At 38.2% G+C, this 19252-nt stretch overlaps 1 protein-coding gene across 1 annotated transcript; it reads right to left on the bottom strand.

Annotated features, from left to right (window-relative positions):
• Positions 1-271: 271 nt before the first annotated feature.
• On the bottom strand, positions 272-19143 carry trappc10 (trafficking protein particle complex subunit 10). Its single transcript, XM_083559717.1, has 23 exons — positions 18912-19143; positions 17054-17135; positions 14472-14607; positions 13285-13481; positions 11914-12109; positions 11543-11654; positions 11194-11441; positions 10732-10878; positions 9915-10029; positions 8342-8418; positions 8044-8135; positions 6321-6461; positions 5664-5776; positions 5035-5570; positions 3991-4132; positions 3335-3493; positions 2987-3216; positions 2806-2906; positions 2562-2688; positions 2304-2468; positions 1862-2042; positions 1469-1663; positions 272-1022 (listed from the first exon to the last, which is right to left on the bottom strand). The coding sequence occupies exons 1-23, from the start codon at positions 18970-18972 to the stop codon at positions 775-777; spliced, it is 3801 nt and encodes a 1266-aa protein (XP_083415843.1). The 5' UTR covers positions 18973-19143; the 3' UTR covers positions 272-774.
• Between the last annotated feature and the right edge of the window lie 109 nt (positions 19144-19252).

Here is a 19252-nt window from a genome sequence, read left to right as displayed (position 1 = left end):
TTTCTATTTAACAGGGCACGCGAGCGCGCACACACACACACACACACACACACACACACACACACACACACACACACACAAACATTGAACATCAAGCTTGATGAAGCAGCCTAAACAAGCAGAGAGATCTGAAGCAGTAAATCAGCAGGACTTGTCGCATCCCTTTCTCATCTCCTCTGTCTGATGGCGTAATCATGTTTCTGAGCAAATACATGCATGTGAGCTCAGGGTCAGACACTGTAAACAGCAACAAAAATAATCAAATAAAATCTTGCAATGCAGTCACGTGTATTTCCATTTTAATAACCGCAATACCTGCCAACCCTTCACAGAGGTCACTGTGTGTGTGTGTGTGTGTGTGTGTGTGTGTGTCTTTCTCAGCTAGTGTGACTCTTGTCACGGTAGTATTAAAGACTGCCCCAGCAGGAAGTTGAACTGGGAAGGCAGAAATGGATGATACTTAATCCATGGCTGCCCTCGGAGTAGGAGAGAAAATGACAGGAGATTCTTCCCAGTTTTGCACATCTCTTTATAGATGAAAAAGCAATAAAGAAATGAGACAGAAACCATTAGACAGTAGATGGATTCTCAGGCTCCAGCCTTTTGTTAGTGTATCTGTATTCAGGCCAGGCCAACGGCCATCGCCCGCCAACCGAGTCTAGAGATCGGGATGTGCCACTGCCCCACTTGTCCTCCCTTGTCCCCTGTCTCTTGTCCACTGAGATCACAGAAAGCAGGGTCCAGGACTAGGCGGGGCCAGGCCTTACTTTGGTGTCATGTGACATTGACCTCAAGCACATGGTCATCGGTGCTGGGGAGCACGAGAACCTGTTGCGTCTGGCTAGAGTTGAACACTTGTCCCGGGCTGAAGGGTTCGAGCCGGGGCATAGGAAGAGCCCTCTGTTGCTGCTCGTTACTGCCCACAGAGTGAATGCTTCCCCGGCTGCGCAGACTGGCCGTGTCTGCCTGCTCCTCCAGACCCTTATCGAGAAGTGAGAGGTTGTCGTTCTCTAGGCACGAGTCTGGAAGGAAAGAAAAGTAACGAATAATAAAATCCATACAGCACAATGGACCCTACTATTTAGGCATACTACGTGGCGTACATTAAACGATTTGGGACACTGCCTGAACTCTCTCTGACTGTGTAACAAAGGACAAACACATTTGGCAAAAGTTTTTGCAAACGGATGCAATATCACGGTTCTTGCAGAGGGGGCAATATTCCAAAATCGTACATTCTGGAGTGTTTAAGTAAGAAATAAATCATGATGGGGCACGCTGTTAGAAGGCAAATAATATATTTTCTTAAAACAGTGGTTTTATTCATCTTGCACCTCGGTGATTCATCAACTACGTTCTGCTTATTGCGCCTCCTTATAAAAAGTGTACAGTGAGGCTGAAAGAGTGTCTTCTAGACAGACCGAGAGTTAAAGAAAGACCTAGAAGAGAAACAGTGCAAGTGTGTTACCTGTGTCAGGCTGGCTTATAGGTTGTGCGCTGTGGGGCAGGTACTTGAACACTCTGATGCTGGGGAAGGGCAGCTTGCCTGCAAATAGAGGCATGACCTCCATCTGTACTTTGTGTGTTGCCATGGCAGCTACAGGCATGGACACTAACCCTGAACTCTTCCCACAGACAGCCCAGTTACTGCTGTTGTCCACCACTAAACCACACACACACACACACACACACACACACACACACACACACACACACACACACACACACACACACACACACACACACACACACACACACACACACACACACACACACACACACACACACACACAATCAGCATTATATTATACCTCAAATAAAAAGACTTCATTTACATTTCCTGTATTCATTGATGTCTTACCCTCATACATGAGCTTGGTTGTGCGGAGGCCTTCGTTTTCCGTTAACTCCTCATCCTCTCCCTCAGTGTCACTCGGCTCTATGAGACGGGTGACTGATACTTCAAGCCGACAGAGGGTGCCGGCGCGACAGTGCTCCTCTCCCAAAGCAGGTTGGATGTCTGCCTTCACACTATACAGTGTCTGCAGTGTGAGAAGAGAAATACTTAAGCACAGCTGTTAAACCCAGAATGTAAAAAAAAAGAAATTGAGTTTCGATGGCCATTTAGTGACAATTAGAGCACAAGCAACGTTATTTACCCAACCACTAACAATAGTCAAATATACACAGAATAAATAGCCCTACAATCTACATGGTAAAATGTGTTCGTCAGAAAAATCCAAAGTACACCTTCCGAAATACTCCTTTATTTTGTGTGAATATTTGTGCGTGTGTGTCCTCACCGAGACTCTTTCCAGCTGGAACTCATAGCTGTAGGGTTTGAGTGCTGTGTCTGGAGCGTTGGCAGGAGAAAAGCTGGCAGAAAATACACACTGCAGACATGGCAGCGGCTCTGTTGTCCACTTCACCTCCCACAGACTATATAAGCTCTGCTTACTGTACACCACCTTCACACACAGGAAATGAGATCAGTCCAATTTTAATGACTCACCCAGAACAAAAGAGATACGATGTGAGTAAGTGTGAAACTGTTGACTCACCTGGTGTGTTTTAGCATTGAGAGAGAGGAGCTCCAGTGAAGGTGTATGCTGACGGTCTGACAGAGTCTGATTGGCTAGACGAAAGTTTGTGTTTGATACATTTTCAAGGCACACCTGGATGTACTTTCTGTGGGATCAAAAGATGATTTAAACACTAAACAATGCCATTACAAAAATAAATAAATAAATAAATAATCATTAAGAAATTGCTACATTTCACAGTTGAGCTTTTCCCTCCACAAACCTTTTCCCTGCTGACAGTATCGAGTGTTTGGCTCTGAAGGGGGTATAGAAGGTGAGAGAAATAAGGATGGAATATATAGACCAGGGGCAGTCAATGGACACCTGTGGAAAAAAATGTACATTATATGCAAAATCTAAATCCCCTATGTATTTAATTTATTGCAGTTGCTGAGTCATCAGACCTTCTGGTCAATGCAGGTCATGCCACTGTTGAAGCGTGTACGACTTCTTGGCCGGTGACGGATCTCGCCGTTGGTGAGGCGCTCGCTTTCGACCCGAGCCGGCGATAGTGGGATATGGCACAGCACCTCGAGCTGAAACTCCAGTGTGTGGTAGGGTGGAGTTAGAGGCAGAGAGAGGCTTGTAACCTTCTCTGAAGCCTGGATGGACAGAGCAGCCTCACCTACCAGCTCTGCAAAAAATAAACAATAAGGGATAAATTAATGACAGAAAGTCACAGGAAACAACCAGCATGCACAATCGTTTAAATCTGAGATCATGTGATTTCTGTGTGAGCTTTTCCCGCTCACCTCCAGTGGCAGAAAGAATGCGGGCAGAGCAGGAGGAGGAGTGCAGGATAGGCATAGAGTCTGTGTTACTCAACTGCAGCGCATCACCCTTTTTAATTTGGTAGTGGCCTGTTAGAATGGTAAACTTCACCCTCTGAGGAAGCCCAGCCAGCAGGCTCTCTACAAAAGAAACACACCAAACAAATACAGTAAGGTAATGGGGGAACTCAGCATTGCATAATTCCCCAGTCAAAGAACAAACGGGGACAGTTACTCTAGAAGCAAATAAGCTTCAAAACAGAATAACTGAATCTGGGTGGTGTGATTCAGCCCAAAACAAGGTGGAGTTACTGTTATCACATTTCTCTTGTCCCACAGTAATCTGATGTATGATTGGGAAGAGCTAGCTAGCGGTAGGAACTGGTAAAATACACAAAAAAACAAAACAGGTTTAACAAAAAACAATCCTATCGATCTGCGCACAACGTGATATGCGATATAAGGCCCTTATTATCCCCAGATAGTATCTTTCAGATCAGCAATAGATCAAATAACCCTAATTTAAATATTTTTTAGTCTGTAAAGGGTTTGGTAAGTATTTGATGGTTAAGGAAATAAATTCAAAGACAACAAAACTTGATATACAATCTACAACAGACTGAAGAAAGCGGCCTGACCTGTGAGGGGCTCGATGGTCAACTGTGGCTCCTGGGAATATACCTCGTATTTCACAATTGGGTAAATGTGAGGCAAAATAAACTGTACGCGACCCAATGTGGCACACAACTGTCGCAGATTGTAGCTGCCTGGCTTTGTGCTCTGAGTGACAAAGAGAGAATGTTAAAGATTGTTTAATAAGTGCATGTGACAAAATCCAAAAACACAAAACAAAATTCCAACACAACAATGATAATTCATATATAAGTCTTAAAACACAGAGCTGTTGCATAAATTAATATTCAGATAAATTCACAAGACTGCTTTATTAAACAAAGTGTTACTATTTGTTTTGGACTGCAAACTAATGATAAACATGTATTATTGCTATACAAGCTAAACAACGTTTATTTAGGCTGAACGAGAGTGGGAACAATTTCTGTTATGTTTAAATGCGAGACTCACTGCAAAGTTTCAAGCGCACTGATGCGCATGTAAAAGTGCCACTGTTAATCAGGATGGTTTTTAAACTAACCATGTGAAAAGCAATCATGAACACATTAAACTTTAAAAAATGTATTTAGTTTTCATGCTTCTCTGCATTCAAGTCATGCACAGAATCAATAATGATAAAAAAAAAAAAAAAAAAAAAAAACCTTAGTTCCTTAAGTCACTTAGTCATAAATGACCTTATGAGATTTAGTTGGGGAACGTATATTTTTAAGACAAATCTCAGTGGCCTTTGTAGTTTTTCTCCACAGTGCTGAGAAGACAATGGGGAAATATTTCTGTTGGGGTTTCATTAATTTGTTGTGTTGCTCGGTTAAGATTTTGCCTTGACCCATTTTGTTGTGGGTTTTTTTTTTTGTTTGTTTGTTTTTTGCGATGTGATAAAGTTTTAATGTTATAGTATGTGTGGTAAAGTTGATAGATTTTGTTTTGTGGTCTTTATTGTGGAAACTCTAGTAGTGCAGTGTTAACTGTTTTTGTTATAATGCTGTTAATTTCTCAGCAGCTGCTATTGTTACCCATGTTTTCACACAAGCATGCACAACGTCCCTCACCAGTGCAGTGAAGATAATGCTGTTGTTTCCTGGCAACAAAGTCACGTTGTGGGTCTTTAGCACCTGTGTTCCGTCCTCCATAGTAAAGGTGGAGCCTAAAGTGCTATGCACATCCAAAGGGGAGGAGCCATCATTGGCACGCAGCAGCATGTGTGCATTCTTGCAGATAACACTAGTGGAGTTAAGAGTGTTGTCGGAGGGACTGCGGTCCTGAATTTCATGAAGCTCCAGAGCAGGCATGCCTGTTCCTGGCAGCGCACCACCAGAGGAACTCACAGCAGGGAAGGATATAGTGCCGTCTGGACTAAGACCGGGGCGCCGCTGGGTGCCTGCAGAGCCAGAACGTGTGCTTGGTTGCTCCCCTAGAAAGTGGACGCTGGCTGCCAGCTGTTCTAGCTGCACAGGAACAGGCATTAGGCTGCACAGACGCAGCTCTAACTGCAAGGATGCACCAACATGCACTGTGGCAGATGCTGGCAGAAATTGCAGCTCTCGCAGCTGAGCAAACGCAGTCATGCTCAGGACCACTCGTTGATCTAAATAGAAACAGTTAAGCAGACCATTAAGGAGAGAACAAAAGAAAGCATCTATTGTGAACTACAAGATTTGCATTATACCAAACGCCTGACCTTTGCCCTCTGGAGCCTTGTTAGCAAAGTTGAGGATCTCCTGGCAGAAGTGCTTTCTCTCCTCATCTGTCAGGTTTGTATCACTGGCCAGTAGAGCACTTGTCTGCAAGTAGCTGGTACAGAGAGTAAAGGAGTCCAAACAATCCAGCAGTCTATACAGTCTATCATGCTATACGAGATGCTATGCGAGAGACCAGGAAAATTATCAAATTTCAAAATTAATAAAATTAAAAAATAATAAAAAAACACCCAAAACATTTTTTTTTTTTTTATAAGTTTTATGATTTTGTATTGTTTTATGTTTTAATTTATGGCTTTCATTGTCTTAAAAATGTAATTAATCAAATTTATCAAAACTTATTTACAATTCCTATATTTCTTTAAATGCGAAAAATGTAAAATGTTTTTTTATTTAATCTTTTAGAAATTATTTTACAAATGTTAATGCCTTAATAATGTCATTATTATTCTAAAACAGTAAAAAATAACAAAAACAAAGTAAACAGGTGTGTCCATTAATGTCACAGATAAAACAGGCAGACTTAAAAAAAATGCCACACTTTGAGCATAACTGTTACTAACGGCTGATAGTAACAAAAGAGATTAGAGGTGAGATCAGGTAGCAATAACAGGGGTTTGGGGTTCAGTAAAGGATACTCCTCGGTCTGCTGCAGCTGTTTCTGACACTCAGCGGTTTGCTTGCGCGTGTGTGTAAGTGGCAGGCTCCAGCCTTCGGTCGTGTAGGACTTCAAAGAGTCCTTAAGGAAAGTTTTTGCTGTCTGGGCATCACCTTTCCTCCTATGCACACAGAGACACACACAGGCTTTCAGTAGGCTTCTTATAAGATTTTGGTATCGATCATTAAATAAGGCTGTTATACACAGTGGTGGACAGAGTACATAAAGCATGTACCTGAGTAAAAGTTGAGATACAGTAGGTAAAATAATATTACCTAAAAAAGTATAATATACTTCTATACTATAAAAGTATAAAGTATAAGTGTCTTTAAATTTACTTAAGTATCCAAGTACTATAATCTATTATGGCTAAAATGTCATGTCATTTTTATCACAAGACTCTTTGCTTAATCAACTCAGTTTATGTGAAAAGACTAATGTTACTCTAAGCACACCAATCGATTAATAAAACGATATTAATAAGTCAATCACTGATTAATAACTATTAAAATTATCATAATGATTATCATCATTTATTCCTCTCAAAATGTTCTACTTGATGTTGAACTGAAGGTGAACTGTATGCTCTTGTTAAGTAGATACCACCAACCGGTAATGGCAGTTCTAGCTTGAATGACGCCCTGGATGAACCACACCATGACCCAACGTCTCCCCATTGTTTAGTTTCAGCTTTGAAAAGCTTCTCTTTAATGAGTAAGACATATTCTCAGAGCAGTCCACAATACATTTCTGAGAGCTCCCGTCCATGTATAAATATCATTCAATGCATTTATTGCACAATTTATCAAACTCTCAGAACCAAGAACCACACTAACTATTCGGCTAATTGTAGCCCTAAGATGCATGCAACATCTATATTCTTATAAAATATGTCTTTTAAATGAACCTCTTTTAAGCTGCACTGGAGATTTCCTTTACTGAACTCAGTTCAGGACCTATTCAGTACAATCACAGAAAACCTTTTATGACATCACCTCAATTAAAAGGTAATCAAATCAATAAGTGCTGTTTAACTACAATCTGATTAGACTAGTTAGGCTGTAATTGTTTTGCTGCTACACACATTATAATAAACTACATACTATAATAATTATAATGTTAACATTACAATTATACTATTATAATGTTATGCAGGCTAAAATAAATATTGCTGCTCTATGTGTAAAAGCATAGCAGGCAAAACAGCATAACCTAAGTGCTATACAGTTATTAGTCTATTTTATCAAATGCATTTTTTTTACACTATCCTCATAACAAGAGTGTACACACCTTTATCTTTTGCACCCCCCCTTACTTTTTGCATGTCGCCTAAATCCGCCACTGCCGAAGGGCAAAATCAAAACAAGTTTAAAACAGAACGTGTTTGACAAGTACATTTTTTATACACTCAAAAAAAAAAAAAAAAAGGAAAGTCTGATTTCACAAAATGTAGTCAAGTAAAAAGTAAGATATTTGAAATGTAGTGAAGTAAAAGTAAACGTATCCCCAAATGGAAATACTTAAGTAAAGTACAGATATGTGAAAAAACTACTTAAGTACAGTAAAAAATTACATTTACTTCGCTACTGTCCACCACTGGTCATACACTCTCAATTAGCAGATTAACCTACCTGTTTGAATTTGTGCCTGAATAAGTGAAACTAAGAATTTGTGGTTAAAAGTAACAATGTAAAAACTCTCACATGTAGAACTCAGCCAGACTCTTTCCCACCAGTCGTGCTGAACGCAGCCTCCCAATGGCTCTGTACATCTCCAGAGCAGCGTGGGACAACTCCTACCAAGGAAGATACAAAGAGTGTATAAATAAGGTGTCCAAAGAGGGTGGATAAAGTCAGACATTGTTTTCATAAGTTTATAAAGGCTAGGCAGAAAGAAAATATTAGTTTTAAATGTATCACATTCTGTTTTAGCATTTTCATAAGGCCAACATAATTATTGAAATGTAAAAAACATTACAATTAACAGTTAGACACTACTTACCAGGTAGTGTCTTTCAAAAGCTTCTACTGATGATAATGCTTCTTTAAGTTTTTTATATGGGCTCTGAAGACTGTTGGCTAAAAGATCATGATAACCAAGAGTCAGATCATCTAAAAAACACTATTATACACTTCTGATATCAACAGCAACAGTTAAAGCAAAAATGGAATTTACACAAATTTCTGCTTTATATAGATGTATAGTGCTGCAGTTATTTATTGCTCATGAGGTCCATTTTTCAAGATGTCTTTAGCCATCACTGCTGTGTTGGGTGGAAACAATTCCTCGAGATATTTAAATACAAAAAACACATTCATTTAGTCCATTTAACTACACACGGAGGACTGTGGTTTCCCACGAACCATTATTACTGACGCATCAACCGCTAAACTCTGGACCGCTCTGGAGTCTTATTTCTAAACGTGGCGACACTTTCCACGCTAAGATTGTGCGCGCTATCTGTGTCGCCAATTCCCCTTCTCGCCTTCTGTGTTTCCACATTATGCAAACCCCTGGACAGGTAAACACAGAAGATGCTGTGGAATAAAAAAATGGAGAAACGGAGAAAAAAACAGCAAGGATTCAGAAGATTCAGGCCAAAGAACACAACAGGAAGTTTCCAAAGTTTGGGATCATTTTAACTAAAAGGCTTATTTTCGCTTGTATATTTAGTATTGCTCTTAAATAAAGAAAAAAAATACTTTTTATCCGATTACTCGATGGACTAATCAGTAGGATACTCGATTACTAAAATAATCGAAAGCTGCAGCCCTACTGCTGTGTAAAAGAGATTTAATGCAATCAATTTAGCATCATGTAACTGCGTATATAAATCGTTTTTACTATTACATTCTGGCTCAGTGCCTATTGTGTATGAACAGTTTATTTGTATAAAAAAAAAAAAAAAAAAAAAAAAAAAAAAGTGTGTAATTGCATCACAATTAAACAGTTGCCAAAAAACATTCATGTTTTTCCCACTAATTTCACATGAAGCTAATTAACAAAGGCCAGTTTTTAGTTTGTACAAATCAACATTTAAACGTTGGTGCATACCTTCTGAGTCTGACAAGTTTTATTATTTAAGCTATGCGACTTTTGTACATTTATATAGAGAACAATATCAATCATACAGCGTCAGAAACCATATAAGCTTGTTTGTTTTATATACTGAACAACTTGACATAATGAGAGTCAGAAGTCATGCAGTAAATCATGAAAGTCATAAAGTCAGCAAGTTTTTTTATAATAGCAAACAAGTACGTGAAAGCTTCTCTTACATTATGCCTCTAGCAAAACAAAAACATAGGAACGAGACAGCAACCTGGTCTTGGTTGATTGACTTTGTGTGGGATAATTGGAAATTGTGAAACTTTTGAGAGAATTCGTGTGGGATAATTGGAAATTGTGAAACTTTTGAGAGAATTCGTGTGGGATAATTGGAAATTGTGAAACTTTTGAGAGAATTGTTCATTAATACAGAAATGCATATTTCTATAATGAAATATGGGCAATAATGTCAATATAAACTCTCTAATATAAATCAAGTCAATATAAACTCTTCTATATGACAGACCTGTTTCTGGTCTCTCTGTTCCAAGCCCTGCAAGCAGATCAACAGTGTGGTTCAGCTCCTCCGAGTTGGGCCCATTCTCTGACACCAAACCACACAAACAGCCTAAAGACTTCAGCTGAAACAGCCCAAACAAAAGCATGGCATAGTCAAGTCAAACTGCCACTTCCTTTACATGGCACACATTTCTTAAACATAAAAGAAATTTTAATCATTGAATAAGTGTCTTTTTTTTCCCTGTGTGTTTTTTGTTGTTGATCTAATGCTCTTGTTAATGTTTTTATTGTGTGTTGTTCCAATGGTCTTGTTGATGTGAACACCTTGAATCCAACACAAATTTTCTCTTTTAGGGACAATAATGTATTACATTGAATTAAATATATAAATTAGCTTAATTCAGAGGTTATTGTATCAAAGTGTCTAATGTAAAGCTGAACACCTTTATACTAAAGCCGAGTAGCTAACGAATGCACATTAAAGCTAACATGATAAACTGATATATACTTTTGTCATCATTTAAAACTGGGGTCATCCACTGCATGGATTGTGCAGTAAAAAAAAAAAACTAACAACAAAAAAAAAAAAGAAAATACAAAAATAAATACTGCTTGCATGTACTTTCACATAAATAAGTAGCCTTAGTTTCTGGTATGCAAATTTTTACTCCTTTTAAATGTGTATTTGTAGTTGTTGAGTTCTAGACAGCCAACCAATCTGTGCCACAATATTTTTTCATAGATTTTCTCAAGAAAGTTAGAAAAACTATTGCACAATATGTTTGTGCATCGTAGCATGAAACAGTACAAGTGGGACATGATACCTTCTCAGTAGCATAAGTCCAGAGGCCCACAGTGTGGGAGAAGTTGGCCTCCAGCTGCGTGCGATCACAACAGCCCTCAATTCTGTGCAACACCTCCAGACAGCTAAGGAATACCCAGCAGTCCAGAGCTCCCTGGGGAACCGACACCTGTTTAACAACAGTAGCAACAGCAATCAGAGCTGTACCTAAATGCAAAATTTACACAGGTTTCTTTATTTGAAAAAAGTTTTACCTTACTTAAGTTTTACTGTTGTGTCAGTAATACACGTATCCTTGACGGAAGAGGACCACCAATAAATTACAGCTGATCAGATTTCTGTAGTATTTCTGTGGTAGCTCGTTCTCAGCTAATTTTATATTATGTTTGACACTTCTCCCAACATATCCCTGATCAACTTAATAATATTTAGGTAGCGGTCAATCAATAGCGAGGAGTCAACTGACACACACAGACACACCAACCTCAAGCAGACGAAGTTCCTGGACACAGTTGTGAAGCAGCTCCAGAGCTCTCTGTGTGACCTCCCAGGGCCTCTGCAGGAAAATAAGCAGTGTGCACTGGCGAGAAAACAGGTAGCTACGCAGATCTAGCAGACTAGCCTCGCCGCGCTGGATTAGTTCCCTTTTCTCCATATCTATCGGTCTGCGCAGGAGCAGCCCGTTCCAGTTCCGCACTGGCTGGCAAAATGAGCCTAGCCAGTTGGCTCCATCTGAACACCATACAATAAAGTAACACTTAATTTTTAGCATATGAACTGAAACTCACTGAAATACTGAACAAATATATACAAAAGGGCCAAAGAGACTGTACCTCCAGCACCAAAGTTAAGCACATACTGGGTGAACAGGGCATCCAACTCGTCATACTGGACCAGCGCATCTTCAAACTGCTGTAGCATCTCAAACACAAATGCCAGCTCTTCCTACGCATAGAAAAAGCCAAAGGCATAAGACATGACTCATACTTATATATATGTATAATGTGTAAGTGGTGAAAAAATTACCCTGTACCAGCATTTGTATTCTCTGAAGTAAGATATAAGTAGGAGTTTGGAAGATTAATTTGCAGTTATTTTTTAGCTTAAAAATGATGTGAAATACATTTGAATATTGCATAATTTTGCTCATTTTAATTCAAAAGTGATTGTAAAAAAAAAAAAAACAGCCGTAGTGAGGATGTACCTGGACCATGAAGTAGTCACAGAAGCTCCAGCCTGGCTCGGTGCGTTTCTCCCGCAGCGTGCGCATGTCATCCTCAAAGCGACCCAGGTTCTTGGTGAAGGACATGAGAAGCAGAGTGCGCAGCTTTGTCAAGAATGAGTTCCATGACTCCTGAGAGCGAGATGACTCCTTTAGGGGGTCTGACAGAGAAACACACCTGAAAGAGAGAGACTAAGAAATGTAACATTTTTAAAAGTAGCTCTATTGTGCCCTCATAATTCGATAACTTATAATTAATTTTCAAGCAATACAACATATACGACTCCAGTTATGCCGCTGAATCGTGTTAGTTTACAAAACAACGTATAACATGCTCGCTCTCATCATGGTTAAAAGACACGGTACACTAATTTGCACCTTTTTATATTTTCTCTATTGTATAAAAAGAACGTTTATCATATTTACAATATACTTTCATATAAAATAGCGTGCCATGCCCGTTTTAATGAACTGTTTTAAATAATAGGATGAACTGGAAGTAACAGAGTAAAATTCCACTTCTCTGGTGAAAAACACTGAGGCAAGCACTTAGTATGATGGTAAAACTGCTGAGAGCATCACATCTGTAAGACTTTGCAGTACCATGGGTTATCGCATAAACCCCTCATGCTCTCAAAAAAAAAAAAAAACCTCACTAGACTAAATGATATTGTAAATATGCTAACTATTTTATGCCTACTGAAGGCTATACTTTGGTTATATTAAATGCTACTAACAAATAACAAGGCTCATTAAAAAATAACTTAAAGAACATGAACATTAAAGTAGGATCATTTGTGCTGATTTAAACCCCTTCGAGGTACATCACAGTTAATGACAAATAGCCTAATCATGTTACACCAAGTAGCTCAACTTCATATTCAGCAATCCTAATTGAAGGGAAAGAGAAAAAATAATGATCCTCATAAGGGCAACTCAGTAATAAACGAGCAAAACCGGTCTTCATATGAGAAAATGGTTGTACATGACACATAGTTCTAATACAAGACATTGTGTAATTTATGTCTTTTATAAAAGACATTCTTATGCAGTAGTCCACACTTTTCATAACTTTTAACAAACACACTCGTCAAATACAAAGTATACGAGTCATGTCTTTATCTAGCTTTATAGAGAAGCTCTGCTGTAGAGTCACAGGCCAGAAATAGGGCCTGCCAGCAAAGCCTTTCTAAATTAGCACATTACAAGACACATAATCAACAGTGCTGAGTATCAGATAGCACAAACAAAATCCAACAGAGACCCACTCATTTACACCTGTCTAAAAAATGATCCAGCTTTGAGGGAACAGGGTTTGAGACTGGGCTGCAGCTGCTGCTGAGCTGTTCTCACCTGTCGCTCTGCTTGTTGCAGAAGTCATTGCGGATCTTGTCCATGATGGAGGTTCTTGGTAGGATGTTAGTTTTGTTCTTTTTCTTGCCGTCGTTTTCCACAACCACGATGAGCCAGTCGGTTGAGCCGTGTAGCTTAAGCACGCTCTGCCACCGCTGCATGTCCTCCTTCACTGAGGTCTTGTATGTCTCCGTGTCCTGGAGCATGGACAAGATAGGGACAAATAAGAAAAAATGTATGCACATATTTTGATAATTAGCTTAAAATGTTGTGACAACCAGATATCCATTTTTGGTAATATATTAAATTCTTATGAATAAAATGTAATTGAAGCAGTTCCCAATTTTAATTCTTTTTTTTTTTTTAGTTACCCAAGTGCTTAAAAACCTCTTACAGAATCACCCATGACTTCATGTTTTACTTAAATTTAAATATGCACTGATGCAAAGGCCAAACTTTCCACTTTTCATCAACATGAGAGAGTTAACAATAAAGTATTAAGAAAAGAATACTGTAGTTAGAGGAAAAGGTTACGATAATTATAGCGCTAACTGAAGAACTTATAAAAAAGTACTAATAATAAAATACGGAATTGATTCATAATCACATAATTAGTTAACCATTTTGCCATATAATACTAACACAAATGCTGAGATACAACAAAACAATAAATTGTCTTTATAACTAAAAAAAATTATAATAAACAATAAGGTTAACCATATAAATAGACATATATTCAGACATACATTAAACATCTCATTCAACTTTGTGATTACAAGGGCATAAACTTTCATCACACTTCCATCAGTTCATTATGTCCTTATGTCAGAAGTATCAGATTTTTGAAGGTGATTTTTAAGGTCAGCTTCATTTTTGAGATTTCCCACTGGACATATACTGCCTTAAATACATTTTCATTTATGTTTTCGTTATAATTTATTTAAATACATTTCTCTTCAGAATTATCAATCCTTCTCCCTCAAAGAGCACACACAATCACACATTGGGAAAAGGGTTCTAATGAACCTCCTGAACATCTTTTCAGGAGATCAGAGAAAATTTGATAACCAGCAAAAAAACATTGGGATGGGGACAATATGTGAAATCTATAAATCAGGATTAAAAACATGTAATGCTTTTTCCCTGTTCCCAAATGATTCTACTGTTTGGCTGAAACTAAGACTCACACAGCAGTCAGTCCAGTAGATGTGCAGGAAAGGAAACGTGAGAAGAGCCTTGTTTCCCTCTTTAGGAAGCAGCTCTTCTTTAAACTGAACAAAGTTGGCTTCTAGGTGGATCATCTTCGGCGCTCGCCCATACGACCTTGAGGGAAATAGAACACACCGATAAGTCAGAATTCCAGCACCAATATCTGTTTATCCATTACTTGTCTACACTTATGCATGAATCTAATGCACTTGAGTGACCTTTCCTTTGAGGTTTCCAGTGTTACAGTAGCTACTGTAAGCAACTATTCTTTCTCAGAAGCCTAAATGGCATGTAGCTGAGAAATGCAAAGTGTTCATCCAGTTCATGCCACACAGCTTAACAGAGTCTTGATCAGCAGTAACTTGCCTTTGAGTCAAAACAGGAAGGTTACAAAAGAAGGATAGAGTTTACGAATGTTAGACATATTTAGAATTCAAAAGGAAGGGGCATGCTGCATATGAAGCACTGTACATTTAGAGTTTACTCTCGAAATGCTCATTTCTGATGTTCATTATATTTTTTTTTATACATGAAAAAAAAAAAAACACTTTAAAACATTAAAACAAGAGCAGAAATGTTCAGTGTGTATCAGCACATTGTGTTAACAGCTTGGATGAGTGAGTTTAGATTATGAGCAGGCACCTCTCTGAGCCAGATGTGTCCTTGACTAAGCATTAAATATCAAGCTTTATTTGTGCCAAGAAATACACTCTGAAAGAATAACACTAAACAACACTTGCTTTAATGCTTTCTAATTACTTTCTTCTTAGAGGAAATGCAAGGTCACTGCTTGTGTATATTTCAAGGAAGCACATTGCAAGAAAAACAACACTGAATCTTGAGAAACACCATCTACCACTCAATATAATATTCTGGGGTTGTCGCATGATACAGAACTAATTTCATTAAAATAGTCACTCTTTAAAAAGCATTGGTTTTGTGTTCTTTATTCTGATTAGTCTGATTCAATTGATAAACATTTTAACAGCAGCTCTGACAATAGTGCTTGTAATTTTACATTAATGCATGTATCGATGAATTATATATATATATATATATATATATATATATATATATATATATATATATATATATATATATATATATATATATATATATTAATAGAAACACACTGTAACGGTAATTTGACAACTAAAATATCAACATCAACAAAAAAAACAATGACATTACATTTTCTGTGAAGAGACTTAACAATCAGTGGTAAAGCTGTTACATTAAATATTTTAGTCTTCAGGACAGATAGTTTTGTGTTGTTGTGATGACACCCTGCTATTTTTGCCTTTCTTCTAGCAAAAGAGGGGGGAGAGAGAGAGAGAGAGAGAGAGAGAGAGAGAGAGAGAGGGAGAGAGAGAGAGAGAGAGAGAGGCTGAAGTTAAAAATACTGTCTACAGCAATAATGCAAGTGATAACAGGAACTAACTTGTTTCAGACATTCTCAACATGAAATGAAAACTGTAAGCTGATCAAATGTACTATTTATTCAATTCAATACGCATTCAATAACATTAAAGGCCTAATTTGAAAATATGGTATCAGAGAAATAAATCATTATGGTGCCTGCTGTTAAAGGAAAATAATAAACTACATAGCATCAGGCCACTTACATCAATTCATTGTTTATACACCTATAACAGCATACTCCGGCATCACTCCATTTCCCAAAGTTAATTTCAGAAAATCTATTAGCAAACCAAAATGTTGTGTTACACCATCTATCATAAATATCTCAGATAGCAAGATGTTATTTATAGTATTGAAAACCTTCAGACATAATAACTTGTAATGTTACATTGTCTCATAAGAAGTGCACAGAGCAAGCACAGAAAAATGACATGTTTACATAATTTTACTGATACTGACTCCTTTCTAACTACTATTTTAGAAAAACAAAAAAGGTACTCAAAGATCAGCTCTGTCTAGCCAACTAGATAAGTTTGTGGGCAGATTCAGCAAACTGTTGCCACAATGTTAAAAGCACACAATTGTACAAAATGTATTATTATTATTTAACATTAGGGTTTCACTTGATGTTAAGCACCTTTTTCATCATGCCAGTGCCTTCGTGCATAAAGTATGCTCCATGGTTTAACATTGTTTGTCTCACTCAAGTGTACCAAACAGAGCCATGACTTCAACACCATACAACACATTTTGGATGAACTGGAACACCAACCAAGTGCCTGACTTTCTAAAATCCCTGTAGCCACACTCCAAAATATAGTGGAAACCTTCTCTGAAGAGTGTTTATTATATTAACAAATCGAAACAAGTAAAAAAAGAAATAAAATGAATGATAAGTTTAAAAAGCATGAATGTCCATAAGATTTTGGCCATACAAAATACTTTTCACATGCAGTGTTGAAACTAAGAGTCAGCAAAACAACAGTACTGCCTAATGTATAAATACATATAGGAACTAATAAGGGAAAATTTACACACTTTGAGGCAAACTTTTATCTCTCAAGAATACAAGCCTAAATGTCCGATAATGATGATGCTATTATACTATTCTCGAAAGATGAACAATGGACAGACTTGCCTTCTCCATTCCATAGGTTCCCGGGGAAGCTGCTGTGCCAGCAGGCTATAAAGAGCAGTTAAGAGGTTTTGGTCCCCAGCACCTATACATTATAAAAGAACACACATAATTCATTACGCTGCACATTAAAAGTGGTTGTGTTTTTACATTAGTATCTTTGCATACTAATGCTGAAACACATATTAACATTAAATAGACATTAAATAGACATCTCATTTGCTCACTTGCTCTCTTTGTTACTCTTTCACACACACACACTGCCCTTTCACACCTGCACTTAGTGCAACAGCTACAGGAACCAATGTTTCTGCATGGTTGTATAAATTTCTCAGCTCACCCTTTTCGTATTAAAGAAACGCAACACAATTCTTTTTAATAAATAGTCGAAGGGGGAAATAGAACTGTAGTAACTTGTTTGGGATTTGTCATGCCGTGAAACCACTCATTCCAGCATAATGAGTTAAAACCACACCTTTAGTAAACAAGCACTGATGATTGGATTTTACAATACAAAAAATTTATATACCTGATGTTTAGAAATATGATGAGAAATCTAATGCAAAAAAAATTATTAGCATCGCTACTACCTTGCATTCCATTCAGAAGATGGTTGCTTATGTAGGCCATATTTTTTGGCAAGGTTTCCGTTCATTAGATAAAATCTGTCCCATTAGGGAGGCAGCATAAGGACAGCTGCCACTTAAGATGTCTTATTTTAGACAGCCTTGTGATTGGAAGTAAAGCAATTCTCCAATTCTGTTCGCTAGATCCAATTTTGAAACACTTGGCACATTACATGCAAATAGTTAATGTGATATAGCATTTAATCAACATTTGCATAAGGATACAGCGTATCAACCAATTCATCCATTAATAACATTTCTGTCCAGTATTTTTACACTTACACAAATCTTGACCAATTTCTGATTCCTGTGTAAAACGGACGAATGAGTCTGTTGTTTTTACCAGGTTTAATTTAGTATTCAGACAGTGATTTTGCGTTAAGATTTTGAACCTCAATGACATCCTCATGGACAGCCTGGGGTCTGTAAAATGAACGTGAAGAATATGGAATATGACCAGTAAAAAAAAGTCATACCTATGTAACAGTATCAGACAGGAGTCAGCAATAGACTGCAAATGTAAATCCTACGAAAGACATCTGTAGTGACAACAATGTCAGCACACAATGTGAACCAGGCCCTGGTGTACTGTTTCAATCCCAGCTTGGAGCTTTAAAATCCAAATATAAGATGTGATTTCCCTGTGTCCTTGCCACATTAACATGTTCAGCACGTTTAATCAGGGCTGGATTGATTATTCAGCCAACACATATGTTGTGCAACAGTGCAGCGCATTCGGCTCGCCAGGCAATATGGCAATTCCATACATGCAATTATCCATTTTTCGGCGTCTGCACTAATCATGTAGGGGTTTAGATGAGAACTATAGTACAGCTAACACATCAAAGATCGTTACAGTCTTAGTGTAATCTCCACCCTCTGCCATTCCTGAGAGTAGCTGTTGAAAAAAAAGTGAAATGTTTTTTTTTCCTAATCAGAATGTACAGTAATGTGAGCTCCATGGTAACATGTCATTTCGCCAATGTGTACCGTGTGACACATATTACATTTTATTTTTGCATTTATATTTGACAATACTGCTTGTACATGTAAAAGGGTGTCATTTAGCAGCCGTACGTAATAATCCGCGGTAATAAAGTTGTTCAAGCGGGAATGGCTGAGCGGAATCACGGCTACTTCTGCTCTGCAGTGGACACCGCAACGCTCGCGCACAGCCGCCCGGGCTAACTGGCCAAGCTAATCTGCTAACAACAAGCAAGAAAGCCGCCACTCACATGTCACTATGGGTTTGTTCTCCATCGTGTAAATGATGGGCTTCTCCTCATGGGACTCCATGGCTTGTGGAAACGATCATTTAGTCCACCTTGAAAACGTCCATTCGGCAATACAGACCAGTCGAGCGCTAATAACTGCAGTATGCTAAGGATTCACTGAGGCCCCTTTTCCTCTCCATTTCCCTATTTGCTGACGCGATGACGACTTCCGGTCCTCGTCGACGTGAAAAGCGGAAGTTGGACTCTGGTTAGACCGGAAAATATAAAACCCGTTGGTAAGGATGAGTGCAAAAAATTTGCATACGCCAGTGGAGAAGGAACCAATTCATAAAAGATATTCC

The sequence above is a fragment of the Silurus aristotelis genome (genome assembly GCF_946808225.1).
Source record: "Silurus aristotelis genome assembly, chromosome: 13".
NCBI lineage: Eukaryota > Metazoa > Chordata > Actinopteri > Siluriformes > Siluridae > Silurus > Silurus aristotelis.
Note: the sequence above shows the minus strand (reverse complement) of the source record. Positions and strands in the feature narration are given on the sequence as shown.